Here is a 20,623-nt window from a genome sequence, read left to right on the forward strand (position 1 = left end):
CTCCCCAAGATGGCGGCGCCCACCGGCCGCGCCCCCGCCCCGCCAGGCGCGGGCGGTTGTGGGGGCGGCGGCGGCGGGGCCATCATGGGGAACTGCCACACGGTGGGGCCCAACGAGGCGCTGGTGGTGTCAGGTACGGCCGGGACTGAGGGGCTGCGGCGTGACATGGAGGGCGCCCTGAGGGAGTGGGGGTCTTGGCTGTGAGGGGACTGTCGGGGGTTTGAGTGGTCGCTGTCACAGGAGGATCCTGAGGGACTGGGGGGGGTCTCTAATGCGGGGTGCTTAGGAGGGGGTTTTGGGGGTCCTGCGATTTGAGGGGTCGCCGTCACTGGGGGGTGTCTGCGTGGTGGAGCCTCACGGCACAGGGAAGTCGGAGGGTCCTGGCTGTGAGGGGACTCTGAGGGGCTTGAGGAGTCCCTGTCATGGAGAGAACCTGTGGGAGTTGTGGGGTCTCTGTGCTGGGCTATGAAAGGAGCGGGGAATTGAGGGGTGCTGGCTGTGAGGGCGCTCCGAAGGGATTCTAGGAGGGATCCCTGTGGTAGGAGGGCCCTGAGCGATTTGGGAATAGACAGATGGGGGATGCTGTAATGGAGCTGAGGCTGCGGGGTGGGTCCGGCCACAGCAGCGGCGCCTCGGGTGCTGCTGATGCCAGGTGAAGTCAGGCACTGGCACCAGCAGAGCTCAAACAGGCTTTGGCTGGCATTGCCAGGGAACCCTCCTGTTCCCGGAGACAGGTTGGCTCTGCCAGGCAGGGGAGCTGGGTGTGAGCATCCAGCATCCCCCTGGGGCAGAGCTGAGGCTTGTTCCTGCAGTGCCCATCTTCATCCACCACATCCTGCTGCAGCTTCCTCACCAACACACCTGCACGCTCAGTGGTGCTGCCACTGGATGCAGGTGATGCCCACTGGACATGGGGAATGTCACCAGCCTCTGGCTGAGGTTTAAACAAACCAGCAGTGAGATCCCCCATGTCTGATTCAACCTGTAGCTGCTGCAGCTCCAGGCTGCACTTTGGCATGGACCAGGCTTTGTGCGGGCAGGATTATTATTAATTCATTCTTGTTAGATGAGTTAATTATTGTTAGGTGATGTGAAGGATGGGAGCTTCACTCTGTGACAGACTGAGGCCCGCTGCAAGGTAATGAGCACCAGCAGAAAATGCATGTGAACATAAAGGATGTGCCTCTAGTCACAGCTTTGCCACGCTTGCAACTATGTTATTGTGGTTTTGGAGCCAAAGCCTCCAGCAAGCTGTGGTTGATCTGTTATCAGTTCATCTCTCTTGGATGACAGACCTGTTGTGGGAATTCCTGAGGAGATGCCAGGAGCAGGCTGCAGTTCTGGAAACAATTATGCCCACACTGCTGGTGCCTTCTAAGGAGTTACAAACCCCACCCAGCAGCTGCCCAGAGCAGCAGTATTCCTTGCAGTTTTCCTGGTCTGCACTTCCCAGTGGGATCCTAAGCTGATGCTGTGCTTCCCTCCAAAGGGAGCCCTGTCAAAACTGGCACTGCTTGGTGAAATGCCACATTCATGGGAAGACTGAGAAGCTGTGCTGGGATGCCCTTCAGTCTCAAAGCTTGGTTTTGCTTCTGTTCAGCTCTGGAGTTTACAAAACACAGCTTCCAGGATGAGCCAGCAGGAATTTGTGGCATCTGCTTTGCATTTCCAGGTGTGATGCTTTTCCACAGCCAGGAGCAGCGAGCCCAGGACACTCCTCGTCGTGCAGCTGCGTTTTGGGAAGGGAGCAGAGATCACCCAGGGTTCTGCCAGTTGGGATGGGGTTTGGAGCTGCCACCAGACTGGTTTTCCTCAGCTGCTGCCCAATGTAGTCTGCACATACTTGCTGAATCCTGAGGGCACCAGCTCATAGCTCTGCAGGGCCCTGCAGCTCCTCTGGGGCATTAGTGAGAGGTTGTAGCTACAAGACATTGAAATTCCAGGAACTTGAGCCATGTTCCTTCAGGGAAAAGCAGGGAGGATCTCGTGGGCCAGCATTAATTTGTGTGATACTAAGCTGGATTTAGGGAGAGAGGGGAAATGAAGTAGAAACTAATAATAATTACCATTAAGCCAAAATAATATTAAATAAATTTTAGTTAAATTAATTTAAATAAACCAAATATTATTAGAGGCAGGCCTTTGGCATTCAGTCTTGAATTGTCCCACTTGGTGGGAGGGTTTTCTTTATTTATTTTCTTTACTCAGCCTGTGCCCCAAGGCCTCTAGTCCTGGGCCTCCCCTGGCTGTGGGTTTTTCTGAGGAAGGTTGTTCTTTCTTTTCACTTTCTTGTGAGACACTCGAGTTCCTCCAGTGCTCAAGAAGCAGCCAGCTGTGCCTTGGGAACGTGGAGCTCTGTAGCCTTATTTGGGAAGCTCAGCACTCTGCTGGCACTGCTGTCCTTCCCCTGCTGAGCAACACCGACCTCCTTCTAAGAAACTGCACTGCTGATGGATCCATCTGTGAATTGTGGAGCCCAGGATTTGTAAGGACTCTCCCCAAATTGTGGGTCTGACTTTTCTGGGAGATTCCCTTGGTGCAAGGTCTGAGGAGGTTTTGGCCTGGCACATCACTGAACCCACTCCGAGCACAACTGGAACTGGTGGAGTTTTCAGGGAGGTACACAGAGTACCTGTTCATCGCCATATCTGAATGTTCCCACCAGCCAAATAGGCTGTGAAATGCTGGGTTTGGGTTGCAATCTGGTTAAAGGCAGTTTTTGTGGCTAAGGGTTGATCTGCTGATTTTAAATACAGCGCTATAATATTTCCACAGTGTCACAATAAGGAAATCTGCATTTATAGTGGTCATATTAATCTAACAGTTACCAAACAGTGTTGCTTAAATCTCTACACTTGAAGCATTTTCCTTCTGGCTGGCAAGGGCTGCAGCAGAGGAGCTCTGAGGGGAACACCTGGAAATACATGACGGGGGAAGTGAGCACAGCCCTCCCTGTTCTGTCAGAACAAACTGCTACTACAGCAGAAGTTTAGGGAGTGAAAGGAAGAAAAAAATCAGGGAAGTGCAACCCAGCCAACCCATCTTTATCTCCTAGGAGACTATTGAGACAAGTGTGTTGCTTGTAACACCTACAAGAAGACAAGTGGAGGTATTTGCCATGTTCAGCTAATCTGATTCCTCCAAGGTGAGCTGAAATCAGCTTCAGAAATATGCTCCAGCCTAGTTTCTTAAATTTTAGTTTGGTGTAACACTCTCTGGGGCTTCTTGATGTCTGTCAAAGTAAAGGAAGAACTAGCAGTTAATTCTAGTCTTGTGTAGGCATTTCCTGCTGCATGCCAGCAGTCAGGGGTGTGTAACCCTTCCAGGGCTGGTCTAAGCTCTTCCATCCTGTTACTGCATCCCTCTTACCCCTTCAGGAGCTGCTCATGTGCTATTTTCATGTTACTTTTCTAATTGAAAGCCTGAAATAAGGATTTCTTGAAGTTCTTGAAGCCCTTCCTGCAAGAGACCTACAGTCCATAGTGCAAGAAGGAACTGGTTTCTCAGATATGATGAAATTAATATGAAACTTCCTGGAAGATCATTGCCAGGGAACTTGACAGTAGTTCACTGTTCAGCTGAAAGAATTTATCGAGTAAGTTCCTTGTTTTGGCTTGGATAATGGAATCGAGAATGTGCTTATTGAATTTGCAGACTAAGCTGGGGGTGGGTTCGAGAGCTTTGAAGAGCTGGATCAGGATCAAAACAAACTCTGGAGATTGACCCAATGAGCTGAACAAAACCCAGTGCAGTTCTGGAAGGAGAAATGTAAAAGTTACATTTAGGTGAGAAGAGTCTATTGCATGAAAATGGAATGAGAAGGTCCAGGCCATGTCCTGTGGAAAGATGTGGTGGGCAGCAAGAGCCACCTGAACCCTCACACTGATGCTGTAATTCCAGTTCTTCAGCCTCAAAAGAAATAGGAGCTCGTGGGAAGGAGCAGGCAGCTTCAGCTGGGTCTCAGGAAGTTTTGCCCTATGTTCATACAGTTCAAACTGTTTTCCAGGGTTGTGGTTCCACCTTGCACCAGGCAAGCCATGCAGGAAGCTTGCAGTGGCACTGGTGGTCACCTGCCAGGTTTAACTGAGTGCTCCTGCAGACTTTGGTTTGTCATTTTGGCAAGCCAAAACTCTTTTCCCGTGGTTGGTTTCTCACTGCTTGTGATGCTCAGGGTTTGCTCAGAGTGCAGCATTGCAGCTGGTCATGAGTGTTCAAAAGGCCCCTCAAAAGGGCAGCTCATCTGGGATCTTTCCTTCTCAGGAGGTGCTTCTTCACACATGGTAGGGCTCAAGGTTTCCTTTGTCATGTGCTTGTTAAATCTCCAGGACTTGCAAACTACCCTTTGGAAAGCCTCTTAGGAGGTGGAAAGCCTCAGACCTTTCCTTTTGGTTTCCCAAGGGAATTTTGGGGAAGTATCTCAGTGATTTTGTTGTGTAGCTTCATTGTTGTTTGTCTTTTCTGAGTTGCTTCTCTTAGTTGTTTACGAGATGAATTATTAAATGTATTTTTAAACTCACTTTATAGCATTGTTACTCATTAAGTCATTTTCATATAGATTACATCCAGAACAAGATAGCCAGTGTAATCTGCTTTCATCTGCTGCAGTGACCATCAGAGGCTTTTATGGATTCAACTCAGAACCCTGCATCTTTTTAAATTAATTTTTGTTAACCTTGTACCATTTCTACATGAACAAAGCCTAATTTATACACACAGAGAGGCCTAAAAACCAGACACTGAATTTAGTCTGGGCACTGCTCTAGGATATCATTTTCTTTATGCATGCTTTTGCCTTCCTCTATCTCTGCATTATCTTTTGTCAGTAACTGTTTTCAATTACCAACTTTTTCCTGGTCTGTCTGGCCTCAGCAGCCTGTGTACCATGACCTGATTTTGGAAAGCTCACCACTTCCTGCCAGAGAGGTAACTTAGTGCCTGAGTTACCTGGGAGAGCAAACAACACAGAGCTTGTTCAGATCATCCCAGCTTTGATGTTTTGAACCCTGTGTCCCCAAAACTGTTGAGACTCATGTTCTTCCTCACTCACTTCCTGCATCTGCTGAGAGCTCCTTTTATCTACCAACTCCCAAGCGATTAATCTTATTTCATAATAAAAAAACCCCAACCCAACAGACAACGTACTTTCTCCTGGCTCTGGGAATTCTTGGTTGAACATGGGACCCCTTCATTGGGAAGAGGCCAAGCTGGCTGGCAGCTCCCTGGCTATGAATCCTCCATTTGTGGCCCTGCACACTGCTCCGGAAGAGGCACGCTGGATGTTTGTGGAAGCGACTGTGAGACCCAGTCTGCTGGAACAGTGGGCGTATTATAGCTGGGAAAGGCAATTTCTCTGCCAAATCTCATTGTGCAAGAGGGTTTATTCTTTAGCCTTGCAAAGATTTTGCTTTGTTGGTTCCTTTTTCACTTGCAGCCTGAGAATTGAGAAAGAGGTGGCAGGACTGCCATGGAAAATGAGCCCTCAGCTCCTCAGCCTTGCCAGGATGGAGCTCTGCTGCGCTCAGACGTCCAGCATGTGTGAAAGCAGCTGGCTGGCATCCCACTCTTCCTTAATGTGTTCATTTTCCCTGTTTTTTTTAGGCTTTGAACAGTTTTTGACATATAATCTAGCTCAGTAGACCATACTCTGCAGCTGTGTTGTGTAGCACCGGGAAGCAAATGTGGAGCTCATTTTGTGTGTGTTACTAAATAAGGTATTTCCTTGCATTTCCTACAGAAGGAGAGGAGCATCTGTGTGGAGAGGCACTTTCCTGTAACAATGGTTGGTTTCGGGTGCCGAGCTTTCTCAGGATATTATTAAGAAAAAATTAACAGAGGTTCAGTAAAGCCTGCATAGACCCTGGGAAATAAAATACCTTTCCATGTGATGCTGCTTTTCCTGAGTGCCAGGAACACCTCCCTTCCTGTTCTTGGAAAACCAGGGCCTGGCTGAAAGGCTGAGCTAACCGGGCTGACGTCCTCCAAGAAATGTTAAAGGCGTTGTGGTTACTGCAGGATGTTGTGTCATCAGCTTCTGTAACGTTTGCCTGGCTGAAATAGCTTCCAGCTATGGGAAAAAGCTACCCAAAGGCTAGCTCGGAGGTGACAGGAGAATATTCCTCTAGGCTATGCAGCACAGGAGTTCTGAAAAAGTGTGTGAAGCCTTTTCCCGTTTGCGTTTAATTCTTACTGAAATGCAAGGGTGAAGAATTGTAGATGGGCAGATCTGCTGGTTTGTCAGCCACTGCATGGAAGCCAGCGAAGCAGGCAGTGTGTGGCCAATATCTGGAAGCAGGCAGTGTCTGGAAGCAGGCAGAAGATGGCTAAATGTGAGGGGTTGGAGCAAGAAGAGGAGAACAAGGAGAACAGAGTCCCCTCCTGCAGTCGGAGAGCCCTGCAGGCACACTGGCCTGGATGTGTGCTGCTTCTGCTCTTCATTTTGACCTATGCAAACGATACCGGTCATTCCTCTTGGAAGGGCTGCTGGCTTCATCCTTATCCCTTTCCCCTCCCACAGCCCAAAGCTCCCAGAGCCACTCTGTTTTCTGCATTCCTACTCTTCCTCTATGCTGGCTCTGTCTTGCCTGCATAGATCTATCCCGCAGGGCTGGAGCTGTCTGCTGCTCTGTTTGTACAACACTCGCCTTTCTGAGGGCCTCAGGCACTGCTGTAGTAAGAGTGATTATGGAGAGCAGCTGGGAGAGGGAATTCTGGCTCACTCTGCCTGAGAGTCAGCAGCTCCCAGCCCTGGTCCGAGCCGGGGAGCTGCAGAGTTCCTCCCTTCCCAGCCATTCATCTGATCACTGGCAGGGTGCTCTCTTGAAAGGCAGCAGGTGTCTTGTTCCTTAAATCAAAGATATGAAAATCCAGGCAGCATCTTCCAGCTTCACCGGGATCAAATCTTAAATGTGTCAGGAGAGTTCTGGAGGCTGTCTGAATCTTGGGTACACCCAACTCTGAGATGGACCATCAAAGCATTAAACACTGTGCTACTTGCATAAGCCAGAATTAGAAGGTATTTTTTGGGAGCTCAAAGGTTATTTTCTCTTCCAATGCTGATTTGAGAGCTTCTGTGAGAATTTAAGGGTGGTGTGAGGGAATGGAGGTGGATTTCATATGTGGCTTTCCAAAGCAATTGACATCACAGTTGAAGATACTGATATTGATTCTGGCTGCTAAAAGGGCTTAACAAAACTAAAATAAAGCCCTGATTTGACAAACAGGTATTTCTGCGTGTTACTGTTGGTCATAGTGAATTATACAAATACTATTTTTGAACTTTATAAGACAATTCCAAAAAAGGTTGCCTTGGGAAAACAGCCATGTGAAGCCCATGGAGAGGAGGAAGAGTAGGAACTCCTCTGCTTGTAAGTTATTCCCTGGCCAAGAGCATGTGCATGTGTGTAATCCTGATGTCTCTGTGTTCTCTGCTGTGCTGCAGGTGGCTGCTGTGGCTCTGATGAGAAGCAATATGTGTATGGAGGCTGGGCCTGGGCTTGGTGGTGCATTACTGACACCCAAAGGTAAGGAGACCCCTGTTATTTGTGGGCTTTTGGGGTGGAAATTTGGCAAAATCATCCCAGTGCCAGTGGGGCTGTCAGTAGTATTTTTAGGAACGCTGGATCAGGCACTGTGTATGAAACCAGGGATGAGCATCAGGAGTTCTTTGCTGGCTGTTGGCATGGGGACAGCTGAGTGCCACAGTGCGAAAGACACGCACAAAAAAAGAAATCACGTGCTTTCAGCTGGATTGCTTTTCAGCGGCCTCTATGTCCACAAGAGGAGCCAAGCTCTGCCCAGTATGGCCCAACCCCTCACCCAGTAACAAACCAGTTCATGGCCTGCAGTGCACCAGTGCCCCCCTCTGCTCCTCAAGTCTCTCTTTGTAAAGATCTGCTGACTGCTGTCACCTTGGGAGCAGACTGTTCCAATTTAAAACCACGGGATTTCCTTTCTCTCCCTTTCCTCAGCTGTGGATTTTGCTTGCTGCTGCTTACAGTCTGGTCTCTGAGCTGACGTGCTGTGGTAGTGCTGCTGTCCTGCTAATACAGCTCTTTGTCTCTAGGATCTGTAGGAATGCTCCAATACATCCCTCATGCTCGTTGATACAGGCTTCCCCTGTCTGTGAAAAAAAAAAAATAAGAGGGAAAAGGATAAAGACGTGACTTTTGAGTTTTACACTGAGTGATGGCCAGAGGTCGTAGTTAACCCTTACAGCCTCTTCCAACCTCTTTTCCCTGTACCTGTGTTGTCACCAGCAAAGTGAGCATGTGGCTGCCCTCACTCTGCACATGATGGGAGGTGGGAGAGGAACGAAAAGCCCAGCTTGTGGGCTCAGTATTTAAAGGCTGCATTTGAGCCAGACAAGCTTCATTCCCAAATTTTTGTGAGATTTTGGTGGGAGAACTGTTAATTGAACAAATGATTTTCACTTCTCTTCTTCTGTGAGAAGCACAAAGAGCAGTACAGGACCTTGACCTGTTCAGTGCAGAAGATCAGACACATTTGGGAGGTTGATTTGTTAAGTTAAGGGTAGGCTGAATCCAGGGCCAAGAACTGGATTGCCAGGAACGAGCTGTTATATGATAGAGGTCTGGGCATTATTTAGCAAGTGGGACTCTTGACAGGAATTCCAGCATCCAAACAAATATTCTACTTTAAAATCCATACCAGTTCGTGCTGTGGGATGTGGGGCTTACGTCTCCTTTGTCACATGCCATAAGCTGTGCCCAAGATGGAGCCCGCTGCATTAACATGAAGAGTGAGACAGATTTCCTTCTCTGAAATTAGGACATTTTTTCTGGAACTGCCAGTGCTGCAAGCAAGAGAGACAGGAGCAATTGTGTTGCTGTCAGCGGCATCCCGCCAGGTAGCATTAACCTGGGAACAAAAGGAACAGTTAGAACTGGCAGGGTGCTGGGCACTTATCCTGCTGCAACCTTGAGCACTGGGGAAAAAAAAGAGGAAAAAATGCTGTCCCTGTTTAGGAGTCAGAAATGAAAGCAGTGAGAGAGACAGTGTGGTCTAATATGCCTCTGGGGAAGCCAAATGGTGCTAATTCAGCTTCCCAGGACAGCACTTGGAAGTGGTTTCTCTCCTCAATGCCTTAGCCAGGGGTGGGTAGCCAGGTCCCTGGTGTTTTCATTTATCTGTCCTCTCTTAAATACTGACGTGGAAGCATCTAAATTATTACCAAAAGGAATTTTTCTTTGTGTAAAGATTACTTCAACAGAGAACTCCAGCTGACACCAGGATGGCACAGTTTTGTGTGCAGGGTGGGGACGAGCCCCCAGTCTGTTAATCCTCATTAAAAGAAACTGCTGGATGCTGTAAACTCCCTCCCGTGACCAGGGAAGCTGATTATGGAGCCCTGGGAGCAGGCAGTGGGATAAAGGCAAACTGACCAGGGAAAAGCTGAAACCTGAAAGTCTCGTCTGTCCTTTGCAACGAGTGTCTTACTCTCTGGTAACTGCTCTGTGTATTTGCTGTCCTACCCTTACTCCTCCCTGCTCAGAGTGTCTTTGGAGGTTTTGACCATCCTCTGTCGCTGCGAGAATGTTGAGACGTCGGAGGGGGTCCCACTGTACGTAACAGGGGTTGCACAGGTAATAATCCTCCAGCTTCCTAAAACACTGTCTAACTCTTTATCCCTCTGTTTTGAGCAGCAGCAGCAGCAGCAGCATAACATAAAAACCAATGGTTTTCTAACGGGACAGCTGAAATCTCTATAGTCTCCTCTCCTTCCCCTTCTCCAGCACTTGCTCTGTGGCACTCCATAGTTCATGGGTAATGCAGACAGGTACATTCCTGGCAAATTCCAAATTCAGCGTTGCTGTACCTAACATTTGCTCCTGCTGTAACCCTTTCCTTGCCAGCACTGTCTCCACTGGGGGCTTGGGGGAGAGCAGAAGAGCATCTGGAGGCACACTTTTGTGTGGAGGCACAGGCAGGCCAGGTTGGATTCTGTACAGCATTTGGGACAGGTGGGAAGGCAGGTTTTGTGCCATTTCAAAATTGCAAATGTGTCTGGCTCTGCAGTGTTGGCTGTGGATTCCCACTCAGGCCTTCTTCCTCCACATGGAGACTCTGCCCATTTTGGATGTTGTCACCTTTGAAAATACAGCACAGAGACCTCAGATGAATTGCACCACAACAAGACTGGCATTATGAACCAGTAATGACTAAATATCCCAGTGAACGGAACTAAGAAGCAGCACAGTTTGGAAATTAAATTCCAAGTCTAGATTAGGCCTTCAGAAGGCTGAAATCCTGCAGTGTCTGATTAAAGCTGTGAACACATGGCAAAAAATGCCTGTGCATGTCCTGGACAGTAGGATGTGTTTTATCAGCTCTCAGTTTGCGTGCCAGTTTAATTAGGACAGTGGCCAAGGCAGGCACGAACTTGCAGGGATAGGTTTCAGCACTTCCAGCCAATCCTAGAGCAACTCAGTGTGCACACAGCAGCCCAGGGCAGCCCCTTCATGGTTCAGATGTTTGACCTGATGTTCACTGACACAAACTCTCTGCCCCGTGGCTCCCTGTCCTGACTCCCAACGTCTCTCTGGCTCATTATACAGGAGCCAGGCTTGGCTTCCTGGAGTAGAGCCTGCCACAGCCAAAGATGTCTCTTGTTTTACCAAATAGTGACCTGTCAGCAGATTGCTGGGACTGACCAAAGTACCTCGGGCCCACCTGGGGTGACTGAGAGAGCTCTGGAGCTGCAGGATTTGTTCCTGGGCACCTGATACTCTGCAGGTGCGGCCATAAAGAGCTGGAGACTCATTTCCAGAGGTGAACCAGATCAGGGGGTAGGTCTGTGGCAGGGTTAATCCCGGGCTTCTATAGAATCAGTGTCAGGTTCTGCCAAGCACCAGCATTCATGTCAGGTGGGTGGGAGCATGCCAGTTCTGTGCTGTGCTTTCAAACCAGTGACACCTCCCTGTGCTGCCATGGCATTGGGCAGCATGGCACAATGAGCCTCTGGCAGAGGGCCCTTTGGGGTCCCAGCCCTGCAGCTTCTGGCTCCTCACTAACCCAGCAGGAGGGAAAGGGCCACGAGGTAATTTCCAGTCTGGATTCCACCCTTCAATAATAAATTACCTTTAAGCATTATCTGAAAATTTATTTCTTGGCCACAATGCCCTGTCTGTCTCCAGTCACAGATGTGGTCCCTTGGCTGCATTCTGTGCCTGCCTTGCATTACCTGTGATGAGTGCAGCAGGTAGCCCAGGGCAGGAGATGCAAAGGGAAGAGCTGAGTGTGTGTAACATGGAAACGTGCAAATATTTTACGTTTTTTGGCAGGATTTCCCTAGAGATAATGACGTTACAGCCCAGGTGTGAGGACGTAGAGACGGCGGAGGGGGTAGCTATAACTGTCACAGGTGTGGCACAGGTACAGTAACTCCAAAACATCATTTCAGGAATGCATGTCTCTACCTTACATCTGGTTTTCCCTCTGAAGAGGTTGCTGTTGTCCAGGGAGAGAAACCAGCTGCTCTGGAATAAATCTTTGTACCAAATCACATTGTCCTTGTTGGTACAAGCACTCTCCAGCATGTTCCATTTGGTGAAGGGGGTTGTGACTTCTCCTTCTCTCCCCAGAATTAATTTTTTTCTGGTGTCTCATTTGTCCACATGGCAAATGAGGTGTGTGGGGTGACTTGATGTGTTTGTGGAATGCTGATGTGCTGTGGTGCCCTTGGAGCTGTGTGTGACCCCACAGGACTGACCCATAACCTCCTGAGATGGTATCGAGCATTTTGTTCCTTTGGATTATTGTTAGCACATGGGCCTTGTAATTCTTCATGGTAAGTTAAAGCTTGAAAAAAAAGAATTTAGTCCCTCCAGGCACTAAAACTGGCATGTGAAATTTTTGGCTGGAATTGAATTTTTATTCTCTACAGCTTTTTTCAAATGTAAGAACCTGCTTTTGCTGCTTGTGGCAGCACACCAAAACCCTGCACTTCTTGGAGTCTGAGGTCTGCTGTCCTGGTATAGTCTGTCCTTGGGGCCAGGTCCTGCCCTGGAGAGAATGCTGGGAGGGGGATGTTAGTTTTTGAGGGAATTTGGCCCCTCAAATAGGCAGCTGGGTGCTGTGATTGAAAATTACTCCTGACAGCTGATTCTGCAGTTGGGTGTGCAAACCAGGAGTGGCTCTCAGTGCACACAGGGTTGTGGTCACTGTGTGTCCAGGTGTGTTGTCACAGGACAAGTGGCTGCCACATTCCCTGTGGGGAGCTCTGGAGCCAAGGGGATCTGTTGAGTGAAAATCCCTCATGGACTCAGCACCCTTGGTTTTGATTTTTCAATACTCTATATCCATTTTTCACTTAGTTTCCACTTCTTGATATCTATTTATCTGCTAAGGTGTCATATAGCCCCAATGGTCTTTGCACGGTTAGCAAAAATGTGTGCACCCATTTCTCCCTTCACACTCTTTTCCTAAATCTGTAGGCTTTTCCTTCTGTATTTGGTATTTCTCTAAAGCCAGCATTCCCTTTTGTCCTAGTTTTGGGAAATCCTTCCTGCAAAATGGTCTGGTAGCAGAGGGCTGGATCACTAGGTGCCTTGATTTGAAAATGCAGACCCCAGTTCATCTCATTCATGTTATTCTCTCTTCTCACTGTTCTTTTTTTCCACTGACAGTTAATTTTAAAGCTGTGATCCAAGGAATTGTCATACAGAAGGCAGCCTCAAGGCTGTTGGGGATGTGCATGGCAGAGATTACCTTAATTCTGCAAAGTACTTTTTGAGGCAAACGTTTTTCTGTTAAGAGCTTGAGAAAAAAAAAAAAAAAGGGAAAAAAACCCAAACAAATTATTCCTAGAGAAACAGCTTTTTAAGTGTTTGCTGCAATGGTAGAAGTGCTTAATGTGCATAAGGATGCTGTTCTTTTCTTGAGGAGGAATGTAATGAGTGCTCACCAGTAGCCTCATTCCCATGTCGGCTGGGATGTGCTGGGCTCTATATCCTTCTGTAGCATTTTCCTGAGCCTCCAGCTAATTGGATTCTCTGTGCTCACCCCTCACTGCGAGTGCAGCTGGCTGGAGCAGGGTGTGGTGGCATCGATCCTGCACAGGGGATTGCTGGATGGAAGCTCTCTGATCCCCTGCCAGCCGAGGGCTCTCCCTCTGATGGGAATGACATTTGAGTGTCGCAGTGCCCTGCCTGAAACCCTGCAAAACACGCTGAGCACAAATTGCTCAACTCTGGTTTCTTTTGTGCAGCCTTTGCTTTGGAGGTTGGGATCTGTATTCCGTGCAGAGCCAGGCCCCCGTGGGCTGGCCAGAGCTCACCAGTGGAGGCTGCCTGGCTTTATCCAGAGGCTGAATCATTCCTTGCTCCTAAGTACTGCAGGGATTCTCCTAATGAACATCCTGCCCTGTGCTCTGTCCTCCCACAGCTCCCGAGGGTGGGGATTGTTTGAAGAGGTGGAATTGCTGGCAGATGCTCACCATAAATGTCGCTGCTGAGTCTAATTGCTTTTGATACTTGCAAAAATCTCCTATTAGCTGTGAGAGGAGCCTCGTGCAGGGCTCACACTCCTGGGTGCAGCTCCAGAGCAGCTCTCTCAACTCCCCCTTGTGTGGGAGGAGCACACTGCTGGCCTGGGGTGTAAGGACAAGAAAAACTACTGCAGAATTGGCCCTGAAAGGACCCCAAGAGACTGTGGGGACAATGCGGAAGAGGATTGCCACACTTGCCTGAAGTTGTTTGACATTTTGACTGGGAGACCCAGTCTGGGAAGCAGCAGTAGGAAACAGCCTGGGTTGCTGTTTCTTCACGTTACAAGGGGCAGGGTTGTGGCAGGTGAGTTTTGGCCAGCTCACTCTCTCTAGCATGGTCCACCTCCTGTTTCCTTAGAAGATGACAGTCAGTCCCAGCTGTCCTGCTCTCTGGCAGTGCCTGGGCCACGTGCTGCTGTTTGGCTCTGGAGGGATCATTTTGTGTGTGTGGGCTGTCAGACAAGGCTCTCAAGAAAGAGTTGTGTTGCTTTTGCAGCTGAAAGTGCTAGAAGGTTTCAGGATGAGGGCTGTAGCCTGTGAATCCCTCAGTCATGTGCACTGGGACCCTCAGAGGGCCCCTGTACAACATCTGTGCTTTGGAAAACTTGGAACCAGGTCCAGACAAGGCCCCTGGGGCAGGACTCAGGGTGCCACCAGCTCCTTGTGGGACAGGAGGCACTGCCCAGGCCAGTTGTGTCCATGAGAGGGTGCTCTAGGATCCAGAAAGCTGTGTGGCTGCTCTGGACCTGCTCCTCCTCTGGTGCTGCCAGGCACAGAATGTCCCTGTGCCCAGCCTTTGCCTGAGCCCTCAGACTGGACATGGTCACCAGGAGCTGTTGTCTTGGTGGGTTGCACTCCTCATAGCTGGGTGTTGTAGAGCACAGATCTCCATTGCCTAACACACTCCACAGGGATTTGTAATTCACTTTGCCTTTAAAAAGCAAGCCTTGTGACCAGCAGGACTATTCTAAGACCCTGGCTTGGCTGGAATGGGGGCACTTTTATGCCTGGCTCTGGTGTAAGAGAGGTGAAAACATTGCTGGGGTGGCTGTGTCCCAGCTCTGGGGATTGTCACCAGACTGACCATGTGGAGCAGAAGAGCCAAGTCCTGACCATGGCACATTGGGATCATTGCAAAGGATGCCTGGGAGCTCCTAGTTACAGGCAGGACAAACCAGTGGCCTTATTTTCTCATCTCTCCTTCCAGGGAACACTGAATGGAGCCCTTGTTCCCAAGCTGCTCTTTGGGCATGTCAGACTCTTTCTTATTCTCTTGTCTTTTTGGGCTCAGAAAAATTCATTCTAGTGAAAGAGGAGGAAGAGGAAGGTAACAAAATGGGTTTTGGCCAGAGGTGGTTAATACCCAGCTTTCTTCTGTCTCTGGTGTTGGTGCAGTGGCTAAACTGCTGTTTCAGGGTTTTTTGTAGGGTTTTTGTTAGTTGGGACTGGTAGGGCCAGGCTCTGTCCCCACTGCTGAGCACCTCCACGCTGAGCTGCTGTCAGGGTTTGGACAGCAGCACAGAGAGCAGGGGCTCTCTGCCTGGTCCAGTGGCCTGGCTCAGCCTGGTGACAGCTCAGTGTGGTCCTTTGGAACATCAGTAGCATGGGGGCCTGGCAGCCTGGTGGTGGTACTTCTGCTTCTGCTGCTGCTGCTGCTGCTGTGGGGTGCCTGCACCTCCTGGACAGGCACCTCAGTCCCCTTGGTTCTGTCTCCTGTCTCTAGGTGAAGATAATGACTGAAAAGGAGCTCCTGGCTGTGGCCTGTGAGCAGTTCTTGGGGAAGAACGTGCAGGATGTGAAGAATGTGGTGCTGCAGACTCTGGAGGGACACCTGCGCTCCATCCTAGGTATGGAGGGGCTCATCCCCTGGAGGCATCTCGAGTGGCTTTGTCCCTTCTCAGCTGGCTGGTCCCAGCAGTATCGCTGCCCCCACGCAGCCACACAGGACCTTCCTGTGCTGCCTGCAGAGGTGGCATCTCCCCTCCAGCAGCTCCCTCTGCGTGGCTGGGCCTTGTGATAAATGAGTTTTCGGTGCCTGCAGAGAGAGATGTCTGAGTCCCCAAGGGCCACAGGTAGCACATGTGGGTGGTGGTTGCACTTGTGAGACTGAGATGTTGCTGTGGCAGAGGATTACACCCTTGTGCCCAGGCCTGAAGAGATTAGGGACAACAAGGATGTTGCTGAGCTTAGACCCACATTTTTGTGTGTTACCTGTTCCAAATAAAGTGCTTCACCTTCCTCCCCTCTGCAGGTACCCTGACAGTGGAGCAGATCTACCAGGACAGAGACCAGTTTGCCAAGCTGGTGCGGGAGGTGGCAGCTCCCGACGTGGGTCGCATGGGGATCGAGATCCTGAGTTTTACCATCAAGGTACACCCAGATGCTGGGCATTGCTCTAGGCAGGGCTGTAGGAGCAGAAGGAGAGAGCCTGGCCCTGACCCCCCTGCTGCAGCTGGAAGGCTGAGGCTGACAGGCTGTCCAGCCCTCCGGGAGTTTCCATGACAGCCGCCGCAGCATGTCCTGTATCCAGGCAGCTGGGCCAAGAGCAGCCGGGTAGCTGCCTCTGTAAACAGGCTCATGGAGAGAGCTGGCTGATAACCCAGCCTCCTGGGAGAGAGGGAAGATGTCGGGATGGCCTCCTTCTCCCTGCCCTCCCTGTTTGTTTGGAGCAGCTGACGTGACGCGTTCTGACCCTGGCCTGACCACTCTGAACTTCAATGGGAAAGGGAGCAAGATGGAGTCACTCATTTGAAGTGGTTATGACTTATCTCCCCTCCCCAGGATGTCTATGATAAAGTGGATTACCTGAGCTCCCTGGGGAAGACTCAGATTGCAGCTGTCCAAAGGGATGCAGACATTGGAGTGGCAGAAGCCGAGCGGGATGCTGGCATTCGGGTGAGTCCGGAGACCTGCTGAGCTTCTCTGGAGCAGCCTTTTCTGCTCCAACTGCATGCCCTGAAGCTCTGCTCTCTGTTCCCTCTCTGCAGGAGGCACAGTGCAAGAAAGAAATGCTGGATGTCAAGTTCTTGGCAGATACCAAAATAGCAGATTCCAAACGGTCTTTTGAGTTGCAGAAAGCTGCCTTCACTGAGGAGGTCAACATTAAGGTGAGAGTATCCCACAGCCCATTGCTGTTCCCTGGAGGGTCTGTGATGGTGTTGCTGACTCTGGGACTTGTCAGCTTCCTCCTCCTGCATCTGTTAGGAGAGCTGGGGGTGGAGAGCCCAAGTCTGTGTCACTGCGAGCTCCTTGCAGCAGATTCCTCTCCTGTTTGCAGCAATTCAGTGGGACTTGAAGAAGAGGAAAGGATGGGGAGAGTTGAACCTGGACCTGATTGGGCTTAAGTGCTGTGGGAAGAGCAGTAGTGAGGATTGGGATGTTACCACTGGGAAAAGGTTCAATAGCAGGAGTTGTGTCTGGTTTTGTGGTCCTTATGTCTGCGTACCCAAGTTCGTGGCCCTGACCCCTCTTGCCCTCTCCCCCACGTGCAGACTGCAGAGGCCCAGCTGGCCTACGAGCTGCAGAGCGCCCGGGAGCAGCAGAAGATCCGTCAGGAGGAGATCGAGATCGAGGTGGTGGAGCGCAAGAAGCAGATCGAGGTGGAGGAGAAGGAGGTGGTCCGGATGGAGAAGGAGCTGGTGGCCACCGTGAAGCAGCCGGCCGAGGCCGAAGCCTATCGCATCCAGCAGATCGCTGAGGGCGAGAAGTGAGTGAGCCCCTGCCCTGGGCTGGGCAGGAGGGAGTGCAGTGCTGCCCTCAGCCCCAGCTCCTGGGCTCTCTGCAGGGATCCAGGCTGCTGCAGGGCTGCGTTTCCCTTTCCAGGGTGAAGCAAATCCTCCTTGCTCAGGCAGAGGCAGAAAAGATCCGCAAGATCGGAGAGGCCGAGGCTTTTGTGATCGAGGCCGTCGGGATGGCGGAGGCTGAGGGGTTGAAGCTGAAAGCAGAAGCACTCCAGAAGTACGGAGAAGCTGCCCAGCTGTCTCTTGTGCTCGATGCACTGCCTGAGGTGAGGAGGGGGCAGCTTTCCCCTGCTCCTGGTGGGCTGGTTTCCCAGACTGGGCTAGGTGTCCTGGGATCACAGCAAGGCCCTGTAGGGACCTTTCCCAGTGAGCTGCTGGGCAGTTCCTTGACTCTCTGCTCACCCTGCTTCCCCAGATCGCTGCCAAAGTGTCTGCTCCCCTCTCCAAAGTGGATGAGATCGTTATTCTCAATGGAGAGAAAGGCAGCACCATGTCTGATGTGAACCGTCTCCTGGCTGAGATCCCCACCTCTGTGCGTGCCATCACCGGTGTGGATCTCACAAAGGTGAGCTGGGCACTGGCAGCTGGCAATGCCAGCTGCTCTTAGGGCACAGGGACTTGCCTGGAAGCTGTCAGACTCCCAGGGAGCCTCTCCTTCCCCAGCCCTGACCTGCACAGAGTGCAGGCAGTGCCCTGCCTCCCCCTCCTGCAGCCCTAACAGCTTCTCTCTTCCCCTCCTGCAGCTTCCTCTGTTCCAGAAAGCCACCGAGGCCAAGGAATGAGGTTGGCCAACCCAAAGCTCGTGAATATCACTCCCTGTTATGCACTCAGACATCAACTGCCTTCAACACATGGGAATTCCTTTTATATCAAAGACAATCCGAGTTTCGTTTGTAACTGGTGCCTTATTTTGTAGGGCCAGAAAGATGCATGTCCTGTCTGCTGCTCTTTTTATTCCAAGGCTGAGAGAGGATTTATTTTCTAATTAACTTTGTGTTGTCTCAGGCCAATCCCATCCCCAGTTGTGACTGGCAACTTGTCTGGTGTTGCAGTCCCTGTGCCTTGCTGTTCTCTGCCCTGGGGTGAACACCTGGGATGTGGAGCACAGGCTTGGGATGGGGAGTTTTAGGAAGAGAACCAGGACCCCCCTCCCCTGGGCTGCTTGCCCTCTCTCAGTGACCCTCCTGGGCCCTGTCCCAGCCCTGCCTCTGCCCACAGCTGTCCCTGTGGCTGGCTCTCCCTGTCCCTCACCCTCAGGACCCCCACAGTGCCAGCAGCCCTGCCTAGGCTGGGTGGGTGGCAGTCAACTCCCCAGGAAGGTGACAATCCAGCAATAGCAGTGGGTGCTGCTCTCTCCCGTGCTGGTTCCCCTTGGGGATTTCTCCTCATAGGATCTGAAGCAGGGAGAGCTCCAGGGGTCAGAGGGAGCCCAGCTCAGGCCTGGTGCCATCTCACCGCCACGAATACCAAAAAGTAGCACTGTGCCAAAGCCACCCATCCCCTGAGAGGGCAGTGAAGCCACTGTGGCTGTCCCCAGGTGCTGTGACACTTCGCAACCCACAACTACTCGAGCAGAGTGGTGGTCAGAGGTGGGTGGGGGACCAGCTGGACACTGAGGTGGGGACAGGCTCCTCCAGCACAGCCTGTACAGCTGCCCCAGCCTCCCTCCCTTCCCCTGCCTCTTACGGCCAGTGGCTTCGCTGCCTTGTGACAATGTGAAAGACATTGTCCCCCGTGTGTGCCAGTCCTCCCCACAGTGCCACCAGCGCCCTGTGCTGGCCCGTGCCCCTTCCCTGCCTGTCTCAATGCCTGTGTTCAGTGTGGCTGGCACAGTTCAGTGTGTGAAGTCAGCCTGGCACTGCTGGGAGCGGGGGCATCCTGCACCCCCAGCTCAGTGCCCCCACCCCGTGCCATGGGATGGCTGCAGGTCCCTCCCGGTGCTGTCCTTGGCCAGGAGTGACCCATGGCGGGTGTGCGGGGCCCCCCTGCGCCCTCCCTGCCGCCGGGGCGGGGGAGCGGCGTTATCGGCCCCGGCTTGCGCTGGCCCGTGGGCGGCGGGCGCGGATCTGGCGCTGGCCGGGCCGGGCCCTATCTGCATGTGGCCGCCACCCCGCTGCTGCGAGATAATAAACCCTTGTCACCTCCTGCCTGGGCTCGTGTCGTCCTTCGCCCCTGTCTGTCCCGCCCTGGCTCCCCTGGGTGGCTTGGGCTGGCCGGGGGCTGCTGGCCCGGGAGGGGTCGCGCGGGGAGGTGGGGTGCCACGCTGCTCCTCCAAGGCTCCTGGCAGCTGGTGGCTTCCCCATGGTCACCGTGTCCCCGTGGGCTCTGTGTCCCAGCACTCCTCGGCATAGAGCCTTGTCGTGAGCCCACAGGGATGAGTGTGGAGTCACCGAGTGAACTCTGCTGTGTGGCCTGTGTGAGCCCAGGAGGTGACCTGTGCAGGGCACCCCAAAGAGTGGCACCCTGGGGTCTGGAGAAGGGCTGGCAGGAGCTGAAGGCACTGTGTCACAGCAGCCAGGCTGGTGGCAGCAGCTCATGTCCCCCTGCCTTGCCATCGGAGCCCTCTCCCAGCTCCACACACCCTTCCCTGCCCCGAGGGATAGTAGGGTGGTTCTGGGGGTACCTGTCCTGCTTGAGGTGACCCTGCAAGCAGGACCAGTGACAGCCAGCATGGAGGGCTTTGCTGCACTGCCCTCCCTGGGGAAAATGGTTTCTTTGTGCCCTCCGTGTCCCCTTAAACCCAGGGCAGGACAACAGGCCCTGTCCTATGTGTCCTGCAGGGTGGCCCTGCAGATAGGCAGGGTGGGGACAGCTCTGCAGCCCCAGTGCCTCCTTATCTGGAGGCAGGCACGCTGCCCTGGGGCAGCCTGGCTGCTGGGAGGGCTGTGGCACTCGGGGGTCTCCTGTGGCACCTGGGGGTTCCCACAGCAGCTGTGGTACCAGCCTGGGGGACACTCAGGCCCCTTCTGCCACTATGGGGTACAAGGCCACAGGGCAGGGCTGCCCTGGAGTGCTGAGCAAGGCAGCAGGGCTGGCAGCCAGCGTGGAGATAACCCCACAGGGACAATCCCTGGGACTCACCTGGAGCTGGCCAGGACTGGGGGGCTCAGGGACACTTTGCCCGTGTCACTGCTCTGCATGCTGGGGTGCCTGTGCCACAGTTTGGGGAACACTGGGGGCTCCAGGACGCTCTGGGTCACAAGAGGGACCAAAACAGGGGGTCCCTTGCAGCCCCAAGTCCCCGCAGCCGCATGCCCTGGGACAGGCTCAGAGCAGGGCTTGACCCTGTGTCCCCTCCTGCCAGGGTCTGTCCAGGCCAGGGGGAGGGTGGGCCGTGCTGCCCCTGCTCCTGTCACCCAGAGGGGACAGTGGCTCCAGG

The 20,623-nt window shown here is 52.2% G+C and overlaps 1 protein-coding gene across 5 annotated transcripts; it reads left to right on the forward strand.

Annotated features, from left to right (window-relative positions):
* Positions 1-66: 66 nt before the first annotated feature.
* FLOT2 (flotillin 2) lies at positions 67-19,389 on the forward strand. 5 transcript variants are annotated; one of them, XM_085557363.1, is made up of 12 exons: positions 67-133; positions 7,439-7,520; positions 9,512-9,602; positions 11,301-11,391; positions 15,228-15,351; positions 15,756-15,874; positions 16,286-16,399; positions 16,492-16,611; positions 16,996-17,210; positions 17,327-17,510; positions 17,660-17,809; positions 17,988-19,389. In XM_085557363.1, the coding sequence occupies exons 4-12, from the start codon at positions 11,317-11,319 to the stop codon at positions 18,024-18,026; spliced, it is 1,140 nt and encodes a 379-aa protein (XP_085413489.1). In that variant the 5' UTR covers positions 67-133; positions 7,439-7,520; positions 9,512-9,602; positions 11,301-11,316; the 3' UTR covers positions 18,027-19,389. The 5 variants fall into 5 exon arrangements, with proteins under 5 accessions (XP_085413489.1, XP_077643648.2, XP_021406617.3 ...); XM_077787522.2 differs by having other exon boundaries at positions 9,512-9,580; positions 17,988-18,128; XM_021550942.3 differs by lacking the exon at positions 11,301-11,391.
* Positions 19,390-20,623: the final 1,234 nt, after the last annotated feature.

The sequence above is a fragment of the Lonchura striata genome, chromosome 19 (genome assembly GCF_050655825.1).
Source record: "Lonchura striata isolate lonStrDom1 chromosome 19, ASM5065582v1, whole genome shotgun sequence".
NCBI lineage: Eukaryota > Metazoa > Chordata > Aves > Passeriformes > Estrildidae > Lonchura > Lonchura striata.